The sequence below is a fragment of the Talpa europaea genome, assembly GCF_964194135.1.
Source record: "Talpa europaea genome assembly, chromosome: 8".
Taxonomy (NCBI): Eukaryota; Metazoa; Chordata; class Mammalia; order Eulipotyphla; family Talpidae; genus Talpa; species Talpa europaea.
Window position 1 is genome coordinate 99159944 of NC_140075.1, and position 27967 is coordinate 99187910.

Genomic DNA, 27967 nt, shown 5'->3' on the forward strand with positions numbered 1-27967 from the left:
GACCCAAGACCCGGGGTTGGCCCTGGAGTCAGAGGGTTTTATTTTTGTGGTTTTGCAATCGAATGAGTTGAAATGACTTTTCTGGCCGTCGGGACTTCGGAGTTGCAGGTCAGGGATCTTGGTGCAGAGCGCGCGGGCCCGGCTGGTGCTGGCAGCGGGGGGGCAGCTCTTCGGTCTCTCCCTTCGCTAAAATCACCCGGGCCTACCCAGGGCATGGAGGGCACAGAGGCGGCTCGCCCCGCTCCTAAAGACTTCTTAGAGGAGCATCACCTGCCGCTCCTCTGGTGAGCCCCGAAACTGGGCGCCCGCGGGGTCGCCGCTTACCCCTCCCGGACGCTGCGGTGGAGGAGCCTGGGGCCGAGGTGGGGGGAGGGGGCGGCACCCCCCTGAGCCCCAGCTGTCAAAGCCCCGGGAATCTGAGTTGACTGAAAATAATGACTGCAGGAATCGCTGTGCCAAGGCAAAGGAGCCCGTGCGTCTCTCAGGTTTGCTGAATTTGGCTTGTGGAGTCTCTGCTTTGTCCTTGCAAACTGGAGTCATTAAAAAATTAGAACATTGGTAGAATTACACATTTTAAGATTTAAGCATGCAAGTCCGTGCTTGTTTAATGTGTGGTACGGAATGGGGCACTTTGCTAAGCCGCTCTGCAGGACAGTGACACGCACACACATGCACACACCGCGCTCGCTGTACGCAGTGCACACGCACACACGCATGCACACACACACACGCATGCACACACACACACATGCCACACTCGCCACACTCGCGCTCTGCACACACACATTGATGGAGCCTCCTTATGGAGCTTCCCCGCGCAGAGAAATGCTGTCTTAGGTTTAAAGAAGATGCAATTAACATTTTTAAAGCATTTGAGTTTTTAAAGTGTCTTCAGACTTTTTTTTTTTAACATTTCAATGAAAAAAAAAAACATTTCAATGATTTGGTTTTTTCTTTTTTAAAAGAAAAATGCAACGCTGGATTATAACATGAATTTCAGGTGTACAATAGTATGAATCCATCAGAGACTTTATAAAAATCTATCTTTAATGGGGAACTTTTGTAAAAGGAATCTCTTGCTAGTTAAAACAGTGAATCTGGGGCCTCCCCGGTGGCGCAGCGGTTGAGCGCTGGGTTGCGAAGCTGACCGCAGCCTCTGTAGCGCCGGTTGGATCCCCGGCTGCTCCCCGGCCACCGGAGGAGGGGCCCACATGGCGCGCAGACCTCTCCTGCCGCCCGCTGCTCCCCTCAGCAGTGTACTTCGGTCCTTCTGCCTGCTCTGCTCCCCGCTCTGGCTCTGGTGAATTCTCTCACCCTCCTGCGCTTCTGACTGTACCCAGTGCTTGTATAAATAAATAAATCTTTTAAAAAAAAAAAATGACGAGGAACACATACACAAGGTGACATGGAAAATAAAAAACTGTTGAGATGCTAGGTATTAGGACATTAAAAAACAAAACAAAACAGTGAATCTGATTGCTTTGATTCTGAACTCCCTTTCAACATGGAAGTATTTTAAGGGCCCTCCTTTTTTCCCTCTGAAACTGAAAGACGCTCTCTGGCCTTTCCTCCCCCAGGTGTGAGTGGCACGCGCTTCCCTGTGCCCCTCCAGTGCCTCTGCAGCTCTCCAGGTCCCCAGTGGGCAACCAGGAGGGAGGGGCACGCCCACACCCGCTGTGCGGGGGACTGAGCAAGGGCCTCGGAGTGGGGGGCACGCCCTGCCCCAGCCCCGCCCTCTCCAACCCGGCCTCTCCCGCAGGAGGAGATGCTGCTGCTCCTGCTCCTGCTGCTGGGCCCGGCGCCCGGGGCCTCGGTGAGTACGGCTCTCCCGGCCTTGGAGGACCCCAGTGGGCTGGGCAGTGAGGACTCGGGAAAGGGCCAGTGTTAGGGAAGAAGTAGTTGGGGTGTCCTTGGCCCCAACTCCAAGCTATCTGCTCAGGCTGTGCAAAGCTGCCGGAGGCTGCCCAGGACCACTTCTCCTGCTTCCTACTGTCCTCCCCCTTTGGAAGGTGTGGGGTGCACGGTGATGCTGGAGAACACACTCCCAGGGTGGTTTCCCACTGTGCAAGGAGGGGAGACAGGCTGGTACTAAGGGGCAGGGCTGGGTGGCTCTTTCCACCAGACACCTGTCACCTGCTTGCAGCAAAGTTGGTTGCTGTTCAGCTGGACCGTTTGGGCCTAGAGGTTTGGAGCGCCAGCCATCCCTGCCACCCCCGCTTGGGGCGAGCATGTAGAGCAGAACTGCCCAACAGAACTTTCTGAGGTGATGCAAATGTTCTGTGCCTCTGTAAGACAGCATCTTGGTTCATGTGGCTAGTGCAACTGAGGAGCCGAGTTTTCAAATTCGACTTTGGATTTAAACAGCCACTTGTGGCAGTGGCGACCACACTGGGGCACTTTGAGAGTGAGCACAGGATATCAACTCAGGTCAGAGAAGCTGTTTCATTGACAGCAGCCCAAAGACGGGGTTCCTGGAGAATGTGGGGACTCTGCTCCTCCGCCAGGCCTACCCAGGGGATGGAGGGCACAGAGGCAGCTAGCCCCTGTGCTGACCCAGACAGCTCTCCCAGGCCTCTAATCCTGTAGGCTGGCAGAAGCAAGGACCCACACTCTGCTGTCATGGGGACAGAGAGGGGGTTGGAAGGACCCCCTCTGTGGAAATGAGTTGGAAGTGAGAAGAACCAAGAGGAGCAGCCCAGGCCCCCGTCCAGCACAGGACCCAGAGTCAGGTGTGGGCAGGGCCATCCTTGGTGGAGGGCTTCCACCCCTGTTGCTTCCTACCTCTGCCACCCTGGGGTCCTTACCCCCAAGAGACTGCACCCTGAGGGCCCTGGAGCAGGCTTCTTCTGGTTCCTGACTGTCTAGACCCCAGGATGAAACCTAAACTGCCCCCCTAACAGCTGCTCCACCCTAAGCAAATCACCAGACTGGAGCTTCCCTTAATTTGTGGGTAATCGTGCGCAGCTGAAGTGAGTGAAGGGGGCCTGTGATGCTCTCCCTTAGAAACACCTGCGTAGCCTTCTCCCATCTGCCGCCTCCAGGATGCAGGTGAGCACAGATGGGGGAGCAGAACTTTCCTCCCCTTCCCCCCACTGTGTTCCCCACACATAGGTCAGGGGGGTGAACCAGGGTCACAGATCAACTGCTTCCGCTCTGGTTCTAGCAGGGGGCAGGATCCCCCATGGGATCCCAGAGCACTTCTGGATCCTTCTCAGTGTTGACAGGCCTTGGCTTGAACACCGCAGGTAGTGGATGATTAAGGAGGGATGAAACAGAGGTGTAGCGCTGCGCCCTGCCCCGTCGCCAGCCCCAGCCTCAGGCGGGTGGGGGAGAGAAGCTGAGGTCCTGGGTTTCTGGTTCCCTTGCCACCTCCATTTCCACCACCCACATGCCCTCTCCCACCTCCGCCCCCACATGCGCAGCTGACACCCTGGGGAGCACGGCAGGAAAGGGGCTCCTGTGTTGGCCCCGCTGAGTTGGAGGAGTAGGTGGGGTGCTGAGAGCAGGGGAGGCAGGTGAGGACAGGCCCCGGAGGGGGTGGGCCAGACCAGTGCGTTCTGGCTCCACGCCACCTCGCCACCTCGGGGCTTGTGGTTTGGGTAATTACAGAGAACAGAAAGTGTCTGCGCTGCTGGGGCTGATGGAGCTTGCCCTGTGGGCCGGGAGGCGCTGGGGGAGCAGACAGGGCTGGTTCTAGGATGTGGCTGACCCTCCCTTTCGCTGGCTCTGCTCATGGCCCCTGGCCAGCGGATGCCTGGATCCCTAGTAAGGGAAGGAAGGGGTTCTCAGAGGGCCCTGTGCTCAGAACCCCTCTCCCAGCCTGTCGCAAAGAGGTTGTGGGGGCTCCTGGTGCCTTGTTCGTCAGTGAGCCCAGCCCTGCCCATGTCAAGGGAGGGTCGAGTGGGGAGGCTGTGCTTCAGGAGCCAGACTGGCATCCATCAGGACTTGGTCAGAGGGTAACTAGTGACCACACAGCGAGATTGTGGGATCAGAAAACCTCGACCCCAGGGCCTCCCCGGTGGCACAGCGGTTGAGCGCTGGGTTGCGAAGCTGCCTGCAGCCTCTGCGGCGCCGGTTCGATCCCTGGCTGCTCCCCGGCCACCAGAGGAGGGTCCCACATGGCGTGCAGACCTCTCCTGCCGCCCGCTGCTCCCCTCAGCAGTGTACTTCGGTCCTTCTGCCTGCTCTGCTCCCCGCTCTGGCTCTGGTGAATTCTCTCACCCTCCCGTGCTTCTGACTGTACCCAGTGCATGTATAAACAAAACAAACAAACAAATAAATAAAGCATGCCTCTATAAAAAAAAAAAAGAAAACCTCAACCCCTAATGTGAGGGGGGTGTCGGGGTGGGGTAGGGTGTATGTTATCCTTGAAAAGTCACCTACTCTGTCCCTAGCACACGCTCAGTATCTTCCTTTTTAAAAAATAGGAACTTGATCCTAGTAAATTTCAGTTTATTATTTATTTATTTATTTATTTATTTTATAGAGGCATGTTTTATTTATTTATTTGTTTGTTTTGTTAATACATGCACTGGGTACAGTCAGAAGCGCGGGAGGGTGAGAGAATTCACCAGAGCCAGAGCGGGGAGCAGAGCAGGCAGAAGGACCGAAGTACACTGCTGAGGGGAGCAGCGGGCGGCAGGAGAGGTCTGCGCGTCATGTGGGACCCTCCTCCAGTGGCCCGGGAGCAGCCAGGGATTGAACCGGCGCCGCAGAGGCCGCGGGCGGCTTCGCAACCCAGCACTCAACCGCTGCGCCACCGGGGAGGCCCTAAATTTCAGTTTAAATTGTGCTGAGAGACTTTGATAGTCTGGTTCACTGGTTTTTGAAAGCTTGGAGATTTTACTGAGTAAGAACTGAAGGATAGAAGATTTGAAGAGTGAAAGCTAAGACCTTTGGCCTGGCTGCGCTTCCTTGGTGGTTTGGTTTGTGGTTCAGCAAATGTAGCGTGATTTGTTCTGATTCAGGGCCTGGCTCTGTGATAAGACAGGGATAACTGTGTTTGCTCCAGAGGAGCTGGTAAGGGCTGTGATCTTCCGCAGCCTGTGAGCCTCTACCCTGGCCTGAGAGCCTGTGCGGTCGTGGTGGTTTATGGCGGGAGGAAGAGCTTACTTTTCCACATTAGGCCTTTGCTTTCTCTGGAAAGAGATTCTTGTAGGATGATGCCTAAAATAAAGTCCCTTCCAGCAAACAGGACATAGGTCTTCTGCCCCCCAGCAAAACCATGATGTCGAGCCTCACATCTGTCCAACTCTCAGTGCTCATCTCATGTCTTAGGTGGGAAAATAGCCCAGTCGAAGGCCACTCCTTTCTACATGGCTTCCCTTTCTCTGGGCCCCAACTTGTCTTATCCACGCACCAGGGTCTCTCAGGTTGTTCTGAGGGAGAACACATGTGAAGTCTGTGGCCTTCTAATGCCAGCTGCGGAGTATCCTATCTTCTGGGGGGAAATTGTATGTATTAGGATTATATTAATATTAGAGTCCCAAATCACTGTCCTTCAACAAGAGGCTTGATCCATCTCCCTATAAATTGCCAAAGGCCGGAAGGCAGGGGAGTTTGATCTCACAAAGTACTCTGGGCTCTGGGATCCTTCTGTCTTTGCTACATTGTCCGAGCTATATTGTCTTCAAGTTACCTCATGGTCTAAGAGGCTGCTCCAACTCCAGCCATTGCATCTGCTTTCCAGACAGCAGGAGGAGTACAGGAGGAAGAAGAAAAAGGACTAATGCCCAAGCAAGCTCTCTCTTCAGGAGATCACTGGAGGCTGCTGCCCAATACTTTTATTTATATCTCACTGACAAGAACTTAGTCACAACTGTAGGAAGTCTGAGAAATGAATTTATTTGAGGGGCAATCAGGTAACCAGCTAAGTAAGAGTCAAGGGTTCTTGCACAATGGAAGCAGGGATACTAGGGGAGACTCATGGGCGTCTCCGCTACAGACCTTCTGCCAGATTGTCGGCTCCCCTCCCAAATACGTGCTCATGCAGAGGATTAGAATAAGCTCCTAATGTAATAGGCCAGAACTACAGAAACTTCTGGACGTGAGGTTACAACCTAGGGCAGAAGCAGCGGCACACAGGCCACACAGGCGGGGCAGGTGTTGGGGGATGTCATCGTCAGGAGAAAAATCCTTTGCCCCCAGTCCTGTGGTTTCCCCGCCCTGCCAGGCAGCTGGTGTGGCTTCTCTGACAAAGGAGGCAGCCACAGCTGATGTGGTGGGGTGAATGAGCCCCACTCCGCTGTCTGTGAGTCTCTGTCCTGTGTTTCTTTAGGGCTTCTACATCAGTGTTGACCCAAAAATGTCTGGGTCCTCGTACTGCCCCTGGCTGTAGGGCACCTCCCAGGTGGCCCCTGGAACTGCACTTTCCCAGCTGCCTTACCCCTTCCACCCTCCAGGCCTGGCTCTCAGCTTCTTAGGTGAAAACTGCCAACTTCTGTAGATGAAGATGTTTGGGGTACCTGGCAGTGTTGAAAGGCTGGCTCTAGGAGCCAGAAGCACAGGCTCCCTGACCAGGTGGGGGAGTGTTTCTTAGGGGAGCCCTGGGATGAGCTTCCCAGTGCCCCCATGGGGGCTCAAGTACTGACTCCTGAGCGGTCTTCTCCTGCAGGCTCTGAAGGTGAGGAGGCAGAGTGAGAGCTGGGGGCCCTGGGGCAGCTGGAGCCCCTGCAGCCGGACCTGCGGAGGGGGCATCAGCTTCCGGGAGCGCCCCTGCTACTCCCACAGGTAGGGGAGGTGAGGGTGGGCCAAGCCCCAGGGAGTCTGTGAGTCCTGGGCTGGGTGTCAGGGGCCTGCGCCAGACCACCTGGGCAGAACCCACCAGGCAGTAGACTCATCCTGGGGGCAGCCTTTGGGAGTGTTTGAAAGGAAGGCATTTCCCACCTGCCTGCACGGTTCTGAGCAGTGTCTCAGGAGAGTGGAGCTGGGCTGCTCCCCCACCCTGAGTCTCTAGCTCTGAACACAGCGCCCGGTGAGGCAGATGCCGCGTGTTCTTGTTGAATGAATGAATGATCACCAACAATTCCTACCTGTGTGTTCTCGCCACCTTAAGTAGCCTGCTTGTCAAGTACATATGTTTCCTACTGCAAGAGACTTATTGAGCACCTACTATGTGCCCCATCCCCTGAGAGGTGCCCTAGAGGGGCGGGCACTGAAAAAGGGGCAGTGACACCTTGACCCACCATGGGTTCAGCTCCCTGAGCCTGAGAACTTGGGTGAAGAGATGAGATTCTAAAGTGCCTTTGCTCATTTGCTCCCTAACTGGTAGAATAACCGTCCCAGGAGGGTATTTATTACATCTTATTGTCTCTCCAAGGGCGAATTTGGGTCTTCTCTGGAAATTTGCTTTTAGAAGCAGTTAAACTGGTGGATAATTAGACCTTAGAGCTTGGCTTCTCCCAAGTACAAGGCGAGCTCATCACACCATGAGGGGTTTTCTGTGTGTGTGGGCACCGCCTCTCCCCCTCTCAACCTGGCTGCTCCCTCTGGCCCAGAGGATCCCCGTAGAAGCTGGGGGGCCTGCAGGAGAGCCCCAGGAGGTGGTGGGGATGTCGGCTGGTGTGGGTTTGGGTCTCCCTATGCTGTCCTCCCACAGGAGAAGTGGGGGCTCCAGCTGCTTGGGTCCTACCCGAAGCCACCGCACTTGCCACATGGAGGTAAAGCCCCTGGCAGTGGGGGTGGTGCAGGGGCCAGGATCCTCTACCCATTTAATACCAGCCCTGGGGCACCCTCACCCGGCTCCAGCCCCTGGCACCCATGCCCTGGTTAACCTGGATTGTGGGTCCCATTGCAGGTCCACAGCCAGCGCTGCCCAGGGGAGCCCCTTCTCATCCCATAGCCACCTTGCCACTCCCTCCCCCCAGTTTTTCCCTAGTCCAAAGCCACTGGCACCTGCGGGGGAGCACATAGACCCCTCCCACCCCAGGGGCTGACTCTGCCTCCCAGATCTGGGCCACAGGGAGTGAAAGGGATATGAGGGGTCCGGGGCAGGTGGACCCCACCAGTGACCCATGACCCCAGCCCTTGCCCCATTTGCCCCCACAGAGCTGCCCCTCTCGTGCCCGAGACTTCCGGGCGGAGCAGTGTGCGGAGTTCAACAGCCTGGAGTTCCAGGGGAGGCGCTACACATGGCTGCCCTACTATGGGGGTGAGCTATGGGGGGTGAGGAGCTGGGGCACGGCTTTTTTTTTTTTTTTTTTTTTTTTTTTTAATAGAGGCATTTTTTTTTTATTTATTGGTTTGTTTTTTTTGTTTATACATGCACTGGGTACAGTCAGAAGCGCTGGAGGGTGAGAGAATTCACCAGAGCCAGAGTGGGGAACAGAGCAGGCAGAAGGACCAAAGTACACTGCTGAGGGGAGCAGCGGGCGGCAGGAGAGGTCTGCGCGCCATGTGGGACCCTCCTCCGGTGGTCGGGGAGCAGCCGGGGATCGAACCGGTGCCTCCGAGGCCGCGGGCATCTTCGCAACCCAGCGCTCAACCGCTGCGTGGGGCACGGCTTTTTTATACATGACTTTTCATCCTGCAATTCTTATTGCCGTGTTGTGGGTGCTTTGCCGGGACACACGCTCATGGAACGCAAGCGTGATGGTCGTCCTGGGGTCCTTCCACTGTAGTCATTGCAGGATGACTGTCTGTGCCATGCCCAGGCCTGCATGGTTGGCCTGCTCCCCTGGGCCTTCTCTTGGGGCGGGCATGATGGCAGGGTTGGTGCCTGAGTCTGGACAAACTCAAGACTGGGCTAGAAGGGCCTTGTGAAGCAAGACCCAATTTACTCCGGCCATCGGGGTGGCGGGAAAGGCCTCTGGGTAATTCTGAGGGTGGTGTAGGTTGTTACTCTTCAGAGCAGCACAGTTCAAGAAAACAACGTGTATTTAGGTGAGTGAGAAGGTGCCCCCGGGTGATCACTGAGCATTAGTGCTCAATGCTTGTTGCAGGGGCTGCTGGAAAGCATCGCACTGTGGGTTCCAACTCTGTGAATGTTTCCACTCAGGGCTTGCCATGGGCTTGGGGGGATGTCTGGCTCCACGGGGGGCCTTTTGGAATTCATTACTCTGGCATCCTGATGAGCCCATGTTATTTAACTATGTCCTTGTTATGGAAAAACTGGAATTCAGAGGAAGGTTGAAAAGGATGGGAGAGATGGTTGCAATCCTGTTAGTACTCGGGGCTGTTTAAACGGTGTATATATGTAATATCAGGATAAATGTAAAATTCTTTTTAAAAAAAATATTTATGCATACAAGAACCGGGGTACAGACCAGAGGTGCGGGCGGTGAGAGGATTCACCAGAGATAGAGTGGGGAGCAGAACAGGCAGGTTGACTGAAATACACTGCTGAGGGGTGCAGCGGGCGAGTCAGGCAAGATCTACTGTGCCATGTGGGTACCTCCCTGGCTGGGGATCGTACTCATGATGCAGAGGCTGTGAATAGCTTCATAAGTTGCATCTTAATCCCTTGTGCCACCAGGGAGGCCCCAAAAATGTAAAATTCTGAACAAGAAAAAATGACTGTTACCTCTTTCATAAAATCACTGCTAGCATTTCATTCATTCCTTCCTTCCTTCCTCTATACACGCTGCATCTCTGTAACTACTACCTAGTACCACTCTGCATCCTGTGTTAGGAAACTCCCCACATTCTGGATCATCTCCATCGTCATAATTTTAAACAACACATCAACATGCACAACCTATCACTGCAGAGTGTTTTACCTAAAGAGTCGCCAACTGTTAGCACGGGCTATTACAAGTCATGCTGAGAGTGACCTCTTCAAGCGTGCAGGTTTTTCCTTCTGAGAATTTTCTTCTGATCCTTAGAGATGCAGCAGTTTCATGAGGAAGGTCCTCCCTGGAATGGGGGTGGGACTCTGGGCACCGGAGCAGCGCGGGGCCTTCTCCCCAGGCCGGGGTGTGCTTCCAGCCCTGCTCACCGTGGTTGCTAGGGTAGCCCTTGGCCTGCTCAGGGGTCTCACCTCTCCCCTCTTGCCTGCCCCAGCCCCGAACAAGTGTGAACTGAACTGCATCCCCAAGGGGGAGAGCTTCTACTACAAGCACAGGGAGGCCGTGGTCGACGGGACGCCCTGTGAGCCTGGCAAGCGGGATGTCTGTGTGGACGGTCACTGCCGGGTGAGTGTCCCCCGCCCCACACACAGCTGAGCCCGGCTCTCCGCACAGCACTGGGGGGCCAGGTGACGCTGGAGCTCCATGTCCCCTAAAGCTCCTAGGACAACACTTCTTGCTGCAAGAGGCCCGTGACGCTCTTACCTTTAAAGAACAGCCCTCTGGGTGGCGGGTTACAGAAGCCCATCCAACCTGACTCCAGGGGGAAAGGGAAGGCCTTGAGGGTGGGCCGGGCCAGTTGCCTTATTGGTGCTGCTGGAAGCGTCTCCCCTGGGCTTCACCCCATGGGGGCCCTAGGCCCAGGCAGGGTCTTCCTGGCTGTGAAGGTGTCTCCAGGGCACCCCATTCCCGGGAGCCCCAACAAGCTGGGCTTGCCTCTGTTGTGTCCGGGCTTGGGGCTCCCCTGAGACACTCTTCAGTGGGTATAACCAACCCACTGATTCCCCAGACCTACTGTGTGGGGTGCTCTTCCCAAATTCTGTGGGAGAGGTGACCCCCAAAGGAGATAAGATGGGGTTGCCAGAGAAGAGGCTGTGGGTGCTGAGAGGACAAAGGAGGTGGTTATCAGCCCCCAGAGACATCCCCAGTTTACCCTGCCCCCACCAAGCATGAATTACTGATCCTCCCCGCGCTGCGGGCCCCCTGGAGTGACCCCCTGGCTCTCTCCCTCACCTCTGCCTGCAGCTGGTCGGCTGTGACCACCGCCTGGACTCATCAGTGCAGGAGGACGTGTGTCTGCGGTGTGGGGGCGACGGCACAGCCTGCTACCCCATCACGGGCACCTTTGATGCCAATGACCTCCACAGAGGTGGGGTCCAAAGACAGATGAGACAGTTGCCCGCCCCTTCCTCACCCGCCTCCCACTCTGGCTGTGGCTCAGGTCACCCTCACAGCACCCAAAGGATCAGATCTCACTCAGATCAGGCCTAAGGGCTGGGGGTCATGCCCTCGAGGGTAGAGCCCTCTGTGTCCACCTGGTCAGGACCTGTGCCTGCTGACCCAGTCCAATCTCTCAGTGCCTTATCTGCACCCCTCCTCACCCCTCTCCCGTGGCCCCTCCAGCCAGCTCTGGGCACCCAAGAATGCTGCCCCTCTGGCCTTTGTGAAGCTCTCCTCCTCCAGGAGCTATCAGGTAGCCCGGCCTGCGTCCTCCTGGTCCTCTCCCGCCCATCTGTGCTGTCTGGCACTTAGTGGCCTTGGGGGCAACTCTGTGGCTTGGGTGGTCCCAGAATATTTCTGCCCCTCAGGCTACAACCAGATGCTCATCGTTCCCGTGGGAGCCACCAGCATCCACATCGAGGAGGCAGCTGCCAGCAGGAATTTCCTAGGTGAGAGATGGCTTGGGGTCCAGTCAAGTTTGGGGGTGGGAGGAAGGGAGTGGTTTGGGCCCCGCTGATGGGGGCTGCCCTGCACAGCCGTGAAGAGCGTCCGGGGTGACTACTACCTCAATGGGCACTGGACCATCGAGGCTGCCCAGGCCCTGCCCGTGGCCAGCACCATCCTGCACTACGAGCGGGGAGCTGAGGGTGACCTGGCGCCCGAGCGGCTCCATGCCCGAGGCCCCACCTCCGAGCCCCTGGTCATCGAGGTGAGCCCTGGTCCCCAAAGGGCCTCTGGCCTGAGGCTGGCAGGAGGGCTGGGGCTGGGGGAACCTCAAGGAGGACCTTCCTGTGCAGCTCATCAGCCAGGACCCCAACCCCGGCGTGCACTACAAGTACCACCTGCCCCTGGGCGCCCCCCGATCCAGCTTCAACTGGAGCCACGGCTCCTGGAGCGACTGCAGCACCGAGTGTGGTGAAGGTGAGGGCTGCATGGGGGCTGAGCCCGCTCCTCAGGAGGCTCCGGCCCTTCAGGGCAGTGGGCAAGTCCAGACGATAGCTACGTGCCATTGGGGTCACCTTGGGGAAAATCCAGGCTTCAGGGACTTCCATGAAGGGCCCCCACTAAGCTAAAAGAACCAAAGAGGGCTCCACAGGGGTGGTGGCATCTTAAAGGACACGGCTCCCACTGGCAGCAGAGGCCAGGAGGATGAGCAGGTGTTGGGGCCTCCTTCACTCGTGGATAAACCCTCTGAGCTGCAGTTTCCTCGTCTGTAAATCAGGCATTTGATGGCACCTACCCTGGAGGGTCATTTGATGACACTGGGGAGCTGTCCAGATGGTGTCTGGCTTGAGAGTTAACTGGGGCTACCCTCTGGGGCGGGGCCTCTGCAGGTCACCAGACCCGCCATGTGTTCTGCACCATGGACAGCGAGGCCTACCCAGACCACATGTGCCAGCACCAGCCTCGGCCCGCCAACCACCGCCCCTGCAACCCTCACCCTTGCCCACAGACCAAGCGGTGAGGCCCTACCTCCTGCCACGGTGCTGGGGTCTCTAGGCTGCTTTGGGGGTAGGACAAAGAGCTTGGGTGGCCCAGCTGTTGCCTGAAGGGGGAGGAGGCCGCAGTCTCTGGGGCAGGCGGTGGAGGAGCCTGTGCTTGAGCCCCAGGGCTGTTCTGCTCACCTTGTGTGTCCAGGCAGTACCCAGAATATCCAGGCTGGTGCACGAGGGTTGCGGAAGATCGTGGAGACACCTCCTGTCTGAGCCAATGGGGCTTAGTGATGTCCGCAAGTGGGCCAGGGATTAGGCCAAGGGCCTGTGGGCCTCTGCTGTGCCTTTGCTCACGCACAAAGCACCTCTTACTGCGCCAGCCTGGAGCTTGGCGCCTGGCTGGGGCCCGCTTGTGCGTGCGTGTGTGTGTGTGTGTGTGTACACATATGTGTGTACATATGTACGTACAGGTAATCTGCAGGCTGCAGGTTCTCTGCTGGGCTGGTTTAGTCCTTCTTCCCATGTGGCCTTGGTGCCAGCTGGCCCCTCAGGATGGAGCTGCCCTTTCCTCTGTGCCCTTATGCCCCGGGGCCTGGCAGGGCCACTCCACATGTTGGGGAGCAAGACCCCTTCTATAGCTGTGTTCCTGTCAAAGGTCAGACCGAGAGGGAATGGGGGTGACGGGGGCCTCCTGAGAAGGAGAAGGGCAGATGCAGAGGACGGGAAAGCTGAGCAGGAGGCAGCTCAGAGCCAGCACAGAGGAGGCGTGGCAAGCCTGCCTGCCCGGGGCCAGGTCTTTGCTTATCACTCTCTGACTCCCACCAGCTCAGGCCCGGATGTTCAGCGGGTGGGCTGGGTCGGTGGGGGTGTCCCCAGTCTAGTTCTCTCCTGTGTGGGGAGCTGGTGCCCTCTCTGGCCTGGCCCGGCTAACTGAAGTCCTGCTCCCTGACAGCTGGAAGACAGGCCCCTGGGCGCCCTGCTCAGCCTCTTGTGGCGGCGGCTCCCAGTCCCGCTCTGTCTACTGCGTCTCCTCTGATGGGGCTGGTGTCCTGGAGGCTGCTGAAGAGGCCGAGTGTGCGGGCCTGCCCAGGAAGCCCCCTACCACGCAGGTTTGCAACCTGCAGCGCTGTGCGGCCTGGAGCGCAGAGCCCTGGGGAGAGGTGAGACCCTGCAGCACCAGGCTGGGTGGGTGCAGGTAGGACACCAGGAGCTGGGCCTGGGGCAGCCGCAGGGCAGGGCTGGGAGGCTTGTCCTGGGAGACACAGTGATCAGCCAGGTCATCTTGGAAGCCGTGGCCAAGGCTGGGCTGAGGAGCAGGTGTGTGGATTCCTGCACTCCCAGGCAGGACAGGAAAGCTTGTGCTTTGGCATGAAGAAGCAGCTGGCATGTTGTTTGGGGGCCAGGGAGGGACAGGCACTGTCTGGGGCTGCTAGTGACTGGTCCTAGCATCCACACATGTTCAAGTTGCAAAGGAGTGAGGAAAACACCCCTCAGCCTGGTGTCAGCGGCCGTGGTTCAGGCCGCTGACACTTGGGCCAGCTGGCACCAAGGCCGTGTGACTTCAGGGGAGCGACTCAGGCTCTCTGGGCCTGGGAGGGTGGCCTGAGTAGGTGTTGTCTGTTCTCCGTGCCAGGCCAGTGGGTCTATAGCTGCCTGACAGGCAGGGCTCCTCTGGGGGGAAGCTCCTGTTGACTCCCCGGTTCTTGCAGTGCTCTGTCAGCTGTGGTACCGGGGTCCGGAGGCGGCGAGTCACTTGCCGAGGTGATGGGGAGTCTCTGCTCCTTGCCACAGCCTGCGCCTCAGAGGATCAGCCCCCCCTCGCCGAGTCCTGTGTGCGTAGCGACTGCCCCCCTCTCAGCGACCAGGCCTGGCACGTAGGCGCCTGGGGTCTAGTGAGTACTAACCCCCAGCCCCAATCCGCCTGCCCAATCCTGGTTCCTACAGGCGTCCCCAGGTCCAACATGCATGTCCAGGCACCTTCCTCCTTCCTTGTGGGTACCCCCACCCCACCCCCAGCCTCAGGGCCTCTCTTTTCCTGCTCCCTCCGGCCCCAGTGCTCCAAGAGCTGCAGCTCGGGCACGCGGCGGCGCCAGGTGGTCTGTGCTGTCGGGCCAGGCCGCTGCCGGAGCCTGCTGCTGTCGAAGCCTGTGGACGTGGAGCCCTGTAACACGCAGCCCTGCCACCTGCCCCCAGGTAGGACAGGAGGGGCGGGGGGGGGGCTGACCTGACCTTTCCCACCGCACCCCAACCAGCGCTCCCTGCCTCTGAGCCTTTGCCCTGCTGGTCAGCCGGCTGGAATGCTCTTCTGCTCCTCCGGCTGCTGAGGTCCTCGCCGCCCATTACGTCCAGCTCTGCAACCTCATGGGCCAGCCCTGTTTCTCCCAGCAGAATAACATCTTTCCCCCACCCCAGGGCTCTCTGTAACTGCCCCTGCTCTCGGTTGCTGCACGGGTTACATATGGCTTGTTATGAGCCCCCGGAGTCCCTGGCTCCCTTATTTCCCCTCATAGCCCTCCGCAGGCGTCAGCCAGCAGGTGGCAGGCGCTCAGTAAATGTTTGTTGAATGACTGAGTGCAGGGGAGTGAGGTGGTCCAGGAAAGATTCTCCTCCCACACTGCTTCTGCCTCTGTCTTCTCCCTGCCCCCCAACCCCATCTGCACTGGGGAAGGTGTCCCAGGCCCGGAGGCCCACAGGAGGAGGGGCAGCCCCCCCTTGCTTGGTGTGAAGATGTGACGCTGAGGAAGGGGTTGAGCTGGGGGGTGAGCGGGGCTGTGATCTGCTCCTACATGTCTCGTGTGTTTGGCCCTGACATGCCACCAGTGGGGCCCTGTGATGCGGGCTGGGAGGGTTCCGGGGGAAGTGCATGGTGGGTGCCTAAGAGCCAGTGACCTGGAGTCAGCAGCTGACTCAGCTCAAACCACCACTCCGCTGCTCACCAAGCACAGGCCCCTGGGCAAGTGCCTCTCCCCTCTCTCTGATCCTTGCTTTGCTCCTCTGTACAAGGTGCTGATCAGAGTGACCTTCCAGGCTTGTGAGTGCCTGAATGCACAGTGCTCAGTAAGCAAAGGGTCGGTAATGGTGAGGTTGTTGGGGGTCCTTGGATGAGGCTTCTAGGGCGCCTCAGCCTGGCCTTGGGACTTCAGGGTGCATGAGCAAGAGGGTCCTCTGGCTGCTGAGTCCAGCTCCCTGAACCTCTCAAAATTAAATTCTAATTCAATGAAATTTATAATTACTCGGTCACTCTGGCTGCATTCCTAGTGCTCAGTCGCTCTGAGACCAGCAGGGGGCGCCGAGCCTGCCTCAGCGCAGCATGTGGGTGCAGGTCTGTCCAGGAGGTGGTGACCTCGGGGCTGTGCTGGAGGCCTCAGGCGTCGGATTCCCAATTCAATTTACATAACAGGCCCAGGGGACCACGGACAGTTTAGGGGCTAGAAAGAGGCACCAGGAGGACAAACTAGTCACCGGCCTGAGGGTAGGTGAAGCAGACACAGGAGGGCAGGCGCCTGGCGGTCAGCGGGCTCAGAGACCCGTGCTAAGCAGAGCAGATGAAATAAGGACACAGGCGAAGGCCCAGCACTGCCCTCAAGGTGGGCAGGGAGGGAACTCTGGGTTCCGCCTGGAAAGATGGGAGAGGCGCATCCCAGGAGGGGGAGCCAGTGGTAGGAGCTGGGAGCAGAAAGGTGCTTTTCAGGCTGAGACAGGGGGACAGCAGGCGAGACTCCAGGCCGGCTGGGGCCCGTGAACACAGGGCCCGGAGCCTGGGGGGGTGCAGAGCTGGGGAGAGAATTTGAATAATTTGAACCGGCCTGGGTGGGATAGGCATTAAAATGGGAAAGATTTTACCACATATCTCCTGGAGTCTTCCAACTCAGAATTATTTTTTAATATTCCCGGGGGGACTGGTAGGATATAGTTCATGTGGGATTGGAATTTTCACTTATTTTTTACAGCAGTAATATGCTTATTGTGGAAACTGAAAACCACAAAAGGAATGAACCTCCCTTCCCCCAAAGCACTCGGAAACTTTCCGTATGAATACTTTAGGATGTGACTGCAAATCATCTATTTTCTGCATCATTAAATTTTTTCCTATCTTCCTAATTTTCTCTCGTTAGCCTTTTATATTTTTGTCCAACATTTTATGATGAAAAATACTTTTACTAATTTTATTGGGATGGTTAAATATCATATACCATTAAAATCACCCATATTAATGGTACAGTTTTTAATAAATTTACCAAGTTGGACAAGGCAATGAAAATAAACACCCAGAAAAGCTGAAGAACTGTGGATTGTGCACTGTGTAACCCACCACCTAAATTCTACAACTAATACTTTGTTATATTTGTTATATTTGTCTTTTCATTGTCTATCTTCTTTCTATTCATTCATATCTCAATTGCCTTTTTTTAAAAAAGCTTTATGCATACAAGAACTGGGGTATAGGCCGGAGGTGTGGTGGGGAGCGGGGCAAGAGGATTCACCAAAGAGAGTGGGGAGCAGAGCAGGCAGATCCACTGAAATACACTGCTGGGGGGAGAAACAGGCGAGTCAGGAGAGGTCTGCTGCACCATGCGGGTAGCTCCCTGCCTGGGGATTGAACTCATGCTGCAGCGGCTGCAGACAGCTTCCTAGGTTGCTTTTTAACCCCTTGCGCCACCAGGGAGGCCCCTCAATTGGTAAAATTCACACCACGCGCACGTAACCACTGACCAGTGGCTGTCGTGTGGTATCATTTAGTGTATCCACGCATTGCGCAGTCGCCAGCTTCCCTCTGTGAAAGTTTCAACATGTTTTCTCCCACCAAAGTGCACTAAGTCATCACCCCCTTAGCCCTACCTGCTCTGCCTGGACCCCTCTGACCTGCTTTCTGTCTGAGCTGCCTGCTCTGGACACGCCAGATAAAAGGAGCCCGAGGCTTGGCTGCCTGGCTCCCTTCACTTGCAGAATGTTCTCTGCAGCATCCATGCTTCATTCCGGGTGCGTTCCTCTGTGGATGGGCCACATTTGTTTACCCAGCTGTGGATGGCCCCTTGGCCCCTGTCTTTTGGCTCTAACGAGCAATGCCACTGCCAACAGCCACGTCCAGTTTCCTCTGTTGCCCGAGTTCCTTTGTGGCTGTGTTTTCATTTCTCCTGGAGACACACCCAGGGGTGGAGTTGCCGGGCATAGGTAATTCTACGTTTGACTTTTAGAGGCACTAACAAGCTCTCCACAGTGGCCGCGGCATCTTACTTCCCCACCCAGGGTGCACAAGCCGGCTTTGCCACCTCCTCTCCGGTGCGGCTCACGGGATTTGCCTGAGGCGAGGGTCCTGGTCGGTGCAGGGCAGCCTTTCACAGCCGCGTAGAGTTGCACTTCCTGAGCGCGCAGCCACGGGGGGGGGGGGGGGGGGGGGGGGGGGGGGCATCTCTTCGTGTGCTTGTTGGCCGTTTGATTGTCTTTGGAGAAATAGCCAAGTTCTTTGCCCATTTTTATGTTGGATTGTTTATCTTTGCATCCCATCAATTTTTAAAAATGTATAGCATTTTTTGTTTTATGAAGTTGGGGTCAAAACTAGATGCTAATTTTACATCTGGCTTTTCTTTTAGCTGAACAGATAACATTGGCTTTTTCTCTGCGGTTAGGCCCTTCATTGAAACACGGCGAGGGTGTTTTGGAGGTCACAGGTCTGCTTCATTTCATTTCTGCTGCCCTGGGCCCCCCGGGCCCTGCTGAGCAGTAGGGTGGGAGCAAGTACTAGTCAGGCCCCTGCTTGGGCCCATTCCCCGCCTCTCCTCCTGCCCTCTGCACCCACTCCATCCACTCCATCGCCCTTGCTCCCTGCAGATGTCCCCAGCGTGCATACCAGCTCCAGCGACCCCTGGATGCCTTTGGGCCCTCAGGAGGCCGTGGCCTCAGGTGAGACATTCAGCTGAAGCCCCCAGCCCAGAGCCCTTTCATCCGTGTCCAAGGGGATGGTCCGTGGAGATGGAGGCTGAGGTTGAGGGGCTGGGGGGGCGGATGGAGAGAGGCGGGTGTGATGCTGACACAGATGGAGGCTGGAGAAGCAGGTGGACACATCCATGAGTCTTTTGCTTTCTCTTTCTAGATTCTGGAGACCAGCAGGGAGCACCCCAAGAGCAACCCTCAGCCTTGGGTAACCGCAGAGAAGAGCAGGGGCCCCACTTGCAAGCCCGTGTCCCAGGCCCCTCACTGCAACAGTCCCTGCGCCAGCAGCCCCTGTGGTCTGGCTTGGGGGCCCGCGACTGCAGACACAGCCCCCACGGGTGCTGTCCTGATGGCCGCACTGCCGCTCTCGGGCCGCAGTGGCAGGGCTGCCCCGGGGCGCGGTGTCATCAGAGCAGGTAGGTGCCCAAGCTGCTTCTGGGCCGAGCACGAGGTGCTGGTGGCGGTCATGGGCCGGTGAGCTGGCAGAGCTCGGGAAGGGCCCCCAGGGGGTGCGCCCCAGCTGCCTGGCTGTGCAGTCTTCGGACCCACCTCCCCCTCTCTGGACTTCTGAAGTGCTGAGTGGGGATAAAAATCCCCCCTTTCTCTTCACAAGCCGGCCTGTAAGGTGCAGCCTGAGGCTCCGGGAAGGCACCGGGATGTGGTTCCATCCTGCAGCTCTCAGCGAGGTGGGGAGCCCCGGGGAAAGGCCGGACAAAGACTTCCCAACTGTCCGGTTCTTAACAGTCACCTGCTCCAGCCTTGGGGAGAGGGGCTCCCCCAGGTCCTCCCTGGCCGGCCCTGCTCGTCCTGGCAGGTGCCTGTTCCCGCAGGAGCTAGAGTGCTAAGGGCCCCAGGCCTGGGGGGAGCCACCTGGGGCTGAGCCCAGCCATTCCCAGCTGCGCGTTGGGTGCCTGCGGCAAGTCACTGAGCATCGGGAGCAGCGGCAGCCGCTGGCTGGCGGCCGGGACTGTGAGGAGGAAGCACGCTACGGTGCCTGGTGCACACAGGTGTTCTGACACCGTCTGCTTTCACCCTCCCAGCTCCTGTTTGGGGGTGGAGTAAGTGGTGGGCCCCTTTCACACCGTTCTCTGCCATTTTGTAAAGACACCCTGAAACCTGATACTTGGACAGGCTCAGATGATGTCCCCTCCTCAGTTTTGTGACAGGGGTGTGAGTTGAGGGTCTGTCCATCATGAGGGGTACAATTAGTGCATTCCTGTTGCCCTCTCTTGTAGCCACTAAGGGGCAGGACTTGGGCAGAGACTGGGGTGTGCAAAATGGTGTGGCCTCTGCACAGGGAGCCAGAGAGCCAGGTCCTGGGTTGCCGGGAACTCGGGGTCCCCAGGAGGAAGGGGATGGCGTTCGGGCCATGAGGGCCAGGCCGTGTCCTCTCTGTCTAGGTATGGGTGCTGCCCTGACGGGGTGTCTGCCGCTGAGGGGCCCCATCAGGCCGGCTGCAGTGAGAGCGCTGGGAGGAGGCTGGGGTCAAGAGCCGTGGCTTCCACAGTAAGTGTCTGGTTCGCCTGAGGGGTCCAGCCTCCGAGCCTGCTCAATGCCACTGTGACCTGGACTCTGTGTGGCTTTGGCCTTGGAGAAGGGCAGTCTCTGAAGCCTGGGCTAGGCTGGGCTGGGAATAGGCAGGGGGCCAAGAATTCTGTCCTTTCCTCTTCCTGCCATTGTCCCCCGGGCAGCCCGATTCCCCTAGCAGAGCCACACCTGTTCCCAACTGCCCAACCCTCTAACCCTGGGCTTCCTCCCCAGGCCCATGAGGGCCGCCAGGCCCGGGCCCAGGCCCAGGAGAATGAGTCCAGGGAGTGCCGGGGCTCCCAGTTCGGCTGTTGCTATGACGGCGTGGCCCCTGCGGCTGGCCCTCTCGGGGAAGGCTGTGCGGGCCAGCCTGGCTACGGTGAGTGGAGGCCCCTGCCTGTCCTCCTTTGACTGGACTCTGGTCCCACTATTTTCCCTTCCCTGCCCCTTCCCACCCCGGCTAAAAACCTTCCTATTGGCTGTTATTCTTTTCTTCCATGGTTAGTGATCACTTTCTAGAAGACACTGTGCTCATTTCCAACGGTTTGTGCCTGGGGCCTCCAGGGGCTCGTGGAAGTGGGAATGGGGGCCTTTAGGCAGGCATCCCTGAGAAAGAAGGCCTGTCCTGTCCCCATGGCCTCAGCCTCCTGCAGAGGCAGAGGTGGTGTGGGGGGTCAGTTCGGGTGGGCAGTGTGTCCCCACCCTGCCTGGGATGTGTCCGGGAGGAAGTGTGGGGCGCGTGGGTGGGTGGCCAGGGCCATTGGGATGTGGAGATCAGAGGGGCTGCAGGAGACTGGGCTCCTGGAGGAGCTGGAAGCCGGCCAACTGTGGTCACACGTGAGCGAGGGGAGAGAGAGCTGGTGGTGTGGGAGGGTGGCCATTTCAGCAGGCATGCTGGGCCTGGGGGTGGGTTCAGAGATGGTGTAGGGCCCCAGGGACAAGGGCAGGCCCCTTAGGGGGCATCTTCATCATCCCTGGGAACTCAGGGCTGGGTTCCCATGAGCCAGGCTTGTCAAGATGGAACACTCAGGTTGCTGAGTGTGCACTTCAGGGGCTGGGACAGGAATGGGGAGGAGCAAGAGGAAGCCAGTCCAGGGGGCTCATGGCCCTGGCCTCTGGATGGCGCTCGTTCTGTGGATGGAGGTGGACAGGTTAACTCTGGAGGCTGCTGTGGCTGCAGCCACAGATTCTGGTGGAAGTACCCTGTGCCCCCAGGGCCAGGACAGGGGTAGACATGTTCCATCAACTGGGAAGGGCCTCGCTCCTAATTCTGAGACCAAGGGGATGGCGGGTGCAGTGCTTGCAGCTTTTCCACTGGGTGACGTGTGTCCTCTCTGCCCCCTCAGCATATCCTGTGGGGTGCCTGCTGCCCAGCGCCCACGGCTCCTGCACAGACTGGGCTGCCCACTGGTACTTCATCCCCTCCGTGGGTCAGTGTAACCGCTTCTGGTATGGCGGCTGCCATGGCAATGCCAATAACTTTGCCTCCGAGGAGGAGTGCATGAGCAGCTGCCAGGGGCCCCAACACAGGCCCCTCCAACCCACACGTGGCACCGCTGGCCAGAGGCTCCACGGAGATGGTGGTGGCAGCAGCCCTGGAGGTCATGAGGAGGCCAACAGGCTGAGGACTGAGTTCATGGCCCAGAGAAAGCCCTTGTCTTCTGGGGGTGTCTGGCGAGACCAACAGCCTGGACCAGGGGAGGCCCACCACACCGGGGCCTGGAGCCGGGAGCCCGGTGCCTCCAGATTGGGCGGAGATGCTGGGCAGCCTGTGCCACCTTCCCACAGCTCCTCCTACAGGTGAGGCCCACCTTCCCCAGGTTGGTGAATAGGGACCCATGCTGGGGGTTGAGCCTGGTGGAACTAAAACCCTAATACCAGCCAGTCCTCCCTCCCAATCCTGACGCTTGACTCCTCCAGCCAGCTCTGCCTGCAGGGCCTCATTCTGCAGATAGGGGTGCCCAGACCTAAGCCCTGAGACTTGCCCAAGGCCAGGTGGCTGTAGAGGGTGGTGCCTGGATTCTGGATCAGATGCCACCATAACCCAGGGCTTGAATAGCGGGAAAAGCTTACTGGCTTTGTGACTTTTGGCAAGTCTCCCAACTTCTCTGAACCTATTTTCTTCTCCTTTTTTTTGAGGCAGTGTCCGTTGACAGCACTGTATGTTCTAGGGGTACAGGGCCACACCTCTTCAGATATTACCACACCATGCCCTTTACCAAATGCCCACAGCCCTCCACCAGTCCATTCAAGGCCCAGTTTCTTGACGTTAAATTCCAAAGAGGACTTTAAAGTTCCCCCCATGAGCCTGGTGGGCGCTTCTCTCCCCATCCCCTGGGCTCTGCACCTCCCTGCTGCTATAGTAGGAACAGGCTGAGGGGTGGGGTGGGGTGGGGTGGGGCTGGCAGATTTCAGAGTCCATGGGCTTCTGGAGCTTGGCTGCTTCTTGCACCCTCTGGCCTCATACCTGGCAGCAGCAGCACGGGAACCCAGCTACCTGGTGGGACGTGCTGGCGAAGGGTGGTCCCTGGGCCTAGGGTTATGCCAGAAGGGCAGATCCTCACCTCCTCCTTCCAGGATTAGCTTGGCAGGCTCAGGGCCCTCCCTGGTGCAGGCGGCCCTGGGGCAGGAGGTGCAGCTCTATTGCCCGGATGACACCACCCTGGATTCTCGTGCTACGTGGCTCAAAGATGGGCAGCACATCTCATCTCACAGGTGTGTTGGTGTGGCTGCACTGCGCTTCTGGATGGAGGGCGGGTGTGTAGGAGCCTCTGTGCAGCTGCAGTCCCTTTGGGGTCTGCCCTGTGGCGGGGCGGGTGTGGGGGGGAGGCGCGGCTGGTCTCACTGCTGTTCTCAGGAGCCCAGAACCCAATCCCTCTGTACTACCTCACTCCACCCCCTCTGCCTTTCAGACACAGGCAGCAGCTTGATGGCTCCCTGGTCATCAGCCCCCTGTGGGCAGAGGACGCAGGCATCTATAGCTGTGGCAGCACCAGACCAGGCCATGACTCTCGGAAGATCCAGCTTCATGTCACAGGTCTTGGTTCCCAGCCGCTGGGAGCCCTAGGATGGGAAGGGTTGATTGGGAGGGCCTGGGTTAGGCACCCGCACCTTGGAAGGTTGGGGTGCTTCCTTGGGCCAAGGCATCCTGCTATCAGGGATCATGGGTTCCAGTTGGGGTGGGGAGCATGTCTTGTCCCCCATTGGCCTCAGGCCCACCCTTTCCCACAGCTTATCCTTTGCTTCTTCTGGCCTCATGACAGGGAGTGATGTGGCCATACTGTCTGCGGCTGAGCCTAGGCACTTCCCTCAGACTAGGGACCCAGCCCAGGGCCACAGTCCTCGGGACTCTGGCCTAGCAGGGGATGCTCAGGGCCTGGGGGCCGTCGCCTCACACCTAAGGACCACGACCAGGTAAGTGGGGCAGTGCCATCCTGCCCTCAGTGCCCCCCTTGAGGACCAAGGAGGATGGTCTCCGTGGGTGGTTCCCTGGCCAGTGTGCTGTGGCTAGGCTTGCTCACCCTTGCTAGGGTTCTGCAGTGAGGACTAGCAAAACATGGTTTTCTGGGCTCAACCTTTTGAGGAACCTCCGAGCAGGCAGTGGTGCATGGGCTCAGGATTGGAACTGAGTGAAGGGAAGCACACTGGGGCTAGAGGACCAGCATGCAGAGGGCTCGGGCCTACTGGCCGGACAGGAAGGAGACAGTTGGAGATTTTGGTGGAGGGAGCTGAGGTCAGGGCTGGCTTTGACTTTGCCCCAGGCAGCTATTGGTGTCCTAACAAGGTGATTTTAGGAAGCTAAATCTGTCTGGAAGAGAGAGGGGCCATGAGGCTTGTGCAGAGGCCTGGTCCCCCAGCAGGTGGGAGTGGGAAGGCCGTGGCAAGGATCCCCTCATAATTGTGGTTCTCAGGCTGCATCTGGACCGGAACCAGCCCGGCGTGGTGGATGCCCACCCAGGACAGCGGGTCTGGCTGACCTGCCGCGCTGAGGGCTTCCCGCCCCCGACCATCGAGTGGCAGAGAGATGGGCAGCTGCTCTCTTCTCCCAGGTTAGTTCTGCTTCCTCCCGCCTGCCCCATCCTGGGCCGGCTGTAGGGAGAGGGCGGCACTCCAGTCTGTCCTGAGCAGGACAGTAGGGGCTCTGGAGAGATGGAGCTGCTGGGTGCAGGGCATCTTGGGTCTCTGGACAGACTAGGCCAGCTAGCAGAGTTGATGGCTGAGGGAAGAAACAGTCATGAGTCGGGGCGGGGCGGGGTGGGGGTGTTCTCCATCACAGTCTGCAGACCCACCATGCTGAGGTAGTGGCTGTTTATCCCCATTTTACACACCAGCTCCACACCGCTCAGCTCCTACGTGGCAGAGCCGGGATTCAAACCCACTAGATGAAACTGGAAACCCAAACCAGAATTTTGCATCAGAAAACTTGAAATGGTTTGTGTTTATTGCCAGGCTTAAAAGCCAGGCCTTTCAAGTAGCTGCACATGCTAGCCGCTGGGGACCTGGGTGAGTGGCCCTTAGGCAGACCCCAGCGCACAGCCTCTCAGCAGCTCCTCCCCTCACCGTCTGTGGCCCGCCTTGGGATGGAGACAACAGACTTTGCTTGGTCCCCAGACACCAGCTGCAGCCTGATGGCTCTCTGGTCATCAGCCACGTGGCTGCTGAAGATGGTGGCTTCTATGCCTGTGTTGCTTTCAATGGGCAGGACCGAGACCAGCGATGGGTCCAGCTCAGAGTTCTGGGTAAGATGGCAGTCTGGAATGGAAGGGTGAGCGGGGCCTTTGCGGTCGGATGGCACAGGTAGGGTGGGAATGGCACCATAGCTGACAGTGCCTCCTCCTTGGGCCCCAGGGGAGCTGACCATCACAGGGCTGCCCTCTACCATGACGGTGCCAGAGGGTGACACGGCCAGGCTGCTGTGTACGGTGGCAGGACAAAGTGTGAACGTCAGATGGTCCAGGTAAGGCTCTATTCCTGGAGGCCCTGGCCTATAGACCCTCCCATGGAGGTTGTGCAGCCCAGAGATGGTCCACTTTTCTGGGGATGCTTCTGTCACTACTGCCACACCCCTTTCAAGGCCTGCTCTGTTCTGTTGGCTGGGCTACACCAGGGATTTACGTCAGCATTATTGACATTTTGAACCCAGTAATCTTCAGTTCTTGATGGCTCTCCTATGTACTATAGAATATTCAGCAACACTTGCTCATTTGATGCCACTACCACTCTCAGCATTGCCAGTTGTCCCGTGGGTGGCAAAATCTCCCCAGAGGTTGAGTGGTCTTTTACTTGTTCCTTCAGCAACCATTTCTTTACCCCCTTCCTTCTTGCCATGTATCAGGACTAGGCTCTGAGGACCCTCGGGTAATCTGACCCCATGAGATACTCCCAGGCAAGAGATGATGTAGTGTCCCATGAGTGCCAGCCACAGTTTGCCCAAAGTGTTGTCCTCACAGTGGAGTGGGGCTGCCTCTCATCTGGGAGACTCAAGGAAAAGGGTGGTCAAGGAGGTGACTTTGGCTGGGCCTGGAAGGATGTCCTTGGTCAAGCCCCAAGGTGTGTATTTGTGAGATGCCGCCAGGATGGGATGGAAGATAGGGTAGTAGAGCTTGCTGCCTGTGCAGCTCTGGTGCCAGGGGAAGGCTGCAGGGAGCCTCTGAGGCTTTTCAACAGGCTGTCAGCCCTGATATTCTACCAGGCGGTCTTCTACTTTGCGTCTGGATCGTCCCAGCAGCAAATATGCTCAGGGCTTCCCTCGTTAAAACATACCTTCTTCTGGCCCTGTGCTCCCCTGCAGGCCCATGCCAGTCTCCCTCTAACTGCACAGTCTATACTGGGTGGCTCCCGCTGCTGGCTCAGCCCCTGTAGGGCCTCACATCCCCTCCCTTCCAAGGCCACCAACTATTTACCTCCCTGTTCCTAAATCCTCTGGACACATTTCCATGCCCACACTACCTGCAGCATTCTTCTGCTGACCACGCTCTCCTCCCAAAACGACTGTTGTGGTGGTCTTCCTGCTTCTGCAGCTGCTACTTCTGTCCTCCCGGCTGGCTCGTCATCTTCTCATCTACCCCTGAGATGCTGCTCTTGCTTAAGGTCTGTCCTTGCTTTGTCTCCCTAAGTTCACCTGGGCAGGCCTACATCTGATACTTGTTGGTGTCTCTCAGGCGCCAGAAGTGCAAGGTGGTGGGAAAGAACCTCACACACCCCTCATCCTTGGCCTGGCTCTGCCCATGTGGGAGGGGCACCCCCATTACTCGCTAACCCAAGCCAGAAGCTCCATCATCCTGAACTACTGCACCGCCCCAAGTCCCTTTCTTTACTGCCTGTGTCAGCTACCTATGTGCAGCTGCCACTTACCTGGTCTCTGCCTTCAGGATTCTCCCCCAGCACCCTGGGCAGCTATCTTAAGTGTTAGTCTCACTTGATGCCCCCCATCACCCTCAGGATCCAGTTCAAACTCCAGACCAGGGCCATAAAGGGCCCTCAGCTCCCCACCCCAGTGCCTTGCTTAGGCCATGGCCTTCCTTCCAACTCCTGCTGCCGCCTCCTCCTTAGGAGTAACTCCCCTGAACACTTGCACCCCAGTACCCTGAAGGCAGGGAATGCTTATGTCCTGCACCCAGGAAAAGGACTGGCACCTCCTAGTTGCTTAAAAGATCTTTGTTACTGAAAAGAAAGAGCGCGGCCGGCCCTTTGGGGGTGAGAGGTACGTTTGAAGTAACTCAGATCAGTATGAGTTCACCTCATTGGAGGTGCGTTATGTTCTTTTTGTTACCCTGTCCGTGTCTTCCTTGAGACGAGTGAGGGTCACCTGTTTGCCCAGAGAGAGGAAGTAGTTGGCCCTGGAGTGGTCTGTTACCTCCTCCCTGTCTCTGGTCTTGGGTCGGCAGTGGCTGCATCTCTTCCCCTCCAGGAATGGGCTGCCAGTCCAGGCCGATGGCCACCGTGTTCACCAGTCCCCGGATGGCACGCTGCTGATCCACAACCTGCGGGCCAGGGACGAGGGCTCCTACACATGTAGCGCCTACCGAGGGAGCCAGGCCATCAGCCGCAGCACGGAGGTGAAGATGATCCGGCCGGGTAAGAAGGGCTGGCTCCGTGTGGGCAAGCGCAGGCCTGTCACCCTGACTTGCTCTGCCAGTTACTGAAGTGTGACGTGGGGCACTTCCTGAGTCTCACCTCCCTCATCTGTACAGTGGGCTGCTCCAGGATGAAGGAAATAATGCCTAGTCCAAGCTGAGTTGTCAGAATCCCTTCCAGAAAGAAAAGTTACTGAGCTAAGACGACGTCAGGCCTGGCATGAAGCAGTAGGGGACACCCTCAGAGTGAGCTGTAAGCTGCAGAAGCTCCTGGTGAAGTCAGAGGTGGAGGCAATGGGCTGTGCTCAGTGCAGTGCTGGAGTCTCAGTTCTCTAGACTTTTTACTCTCACCTTGTTGCATATAACTTGCTTCCCGGGGTGGGGCGGGGGGAGTGAAAAGGTAGGGAACTGAGTGATTAAGCTAAGCTAAGGCTGTTAAAGGCACAACACTTTGGAGTTGGCGGAAACCAGCAGTGCAAGAGCCAGGCGCTCTTACCAACTCAAAGCTGTCCTTAGGGCTGACCCTCCTCTTTTCAAGCCAGGGACCGGGCACCTATCACTCAGCCTTTCAGGTCAATAGCAAGGGCGGTATTTAACTTCCTGTATTTGGGAATCTGCACCCAGGAACAACGGAAGGCCCACTGTGTGCTGAAGGGAGGCCAATGAAAGAATAGAAAGTGTCACCTCAGCCTGTGAAGCAGCACACACAGGTGTTACAAGGTTACAGAATGGCTTTCCTTTTAAGGAGAAGAAATGGCAGGTGAGGCTTCTCAGCATGCACACAGCTTCCTGACCACTTTCTCTCTCCTGTTGTTCTGCAGCACTGGCCACTCAGCCCAGGGACCCCCGCAGGGAATGCACTGACCAGCCTGAGCTGGCCAACTGTGATTTGATCCTGCAGGCCCAGCTCTGTGGCAATGAGTATTACTCCAGCTTCTGCTGCGCCAGCTGTTCGCGCGTCCAGCCTCCTGCTCAGCCCATCTGGCAGCAGGGATGA

General features: G+C 57.7%; 1 protein-coding gene across 1 annotated transcript; it reads left to right on the forward strand.

Annotated features, from left to right (window-relative positions):
• Positions 1 to 72: 72 nt before the first annotated feature.
• PAPLN (papilin, proteoglycan like sulfated glycoprotein) lies at positions 73 to 27967 on the forward strand (the record flags this gene model as incomplete). The annotated part of the gene is made up of 28 exons (XM_084240297.1): positions 73 to 284; positions 1578 to 1642; positions 1728 to 1813; positions 6614 to 6729; positions 7598 to 7658; positions 8047 to 8149; positions 10000 to 10130; positions 10809 to 10932; positions 11372 to 11452; positions 11540 to 11712; positions 11801 to 11924; positions 12338 to 12464; positions 13389 to 13596; positions 14146 to 14328; positions 14491 to 14629; positions 18266 to 18337; positions 18528 to 18783; positions 19768 to 19873; positions 20129 to 20273; positions 21241 to 21694; positions 22472 to 22609; positions 22807 to 22931; positions 23158 to 23308; positions 23806 to 23943; positions 24506 to 24633; positions 24743 to 24851; positions 26805 to 26971; positions 27792 to 27967. 28 exons carry the CDS (start codon positions 73 to 75, stop codon positions 27965 to 27967), a joined length of 4098 nt encoding a protein of 1365 aa, XP_084096423.1.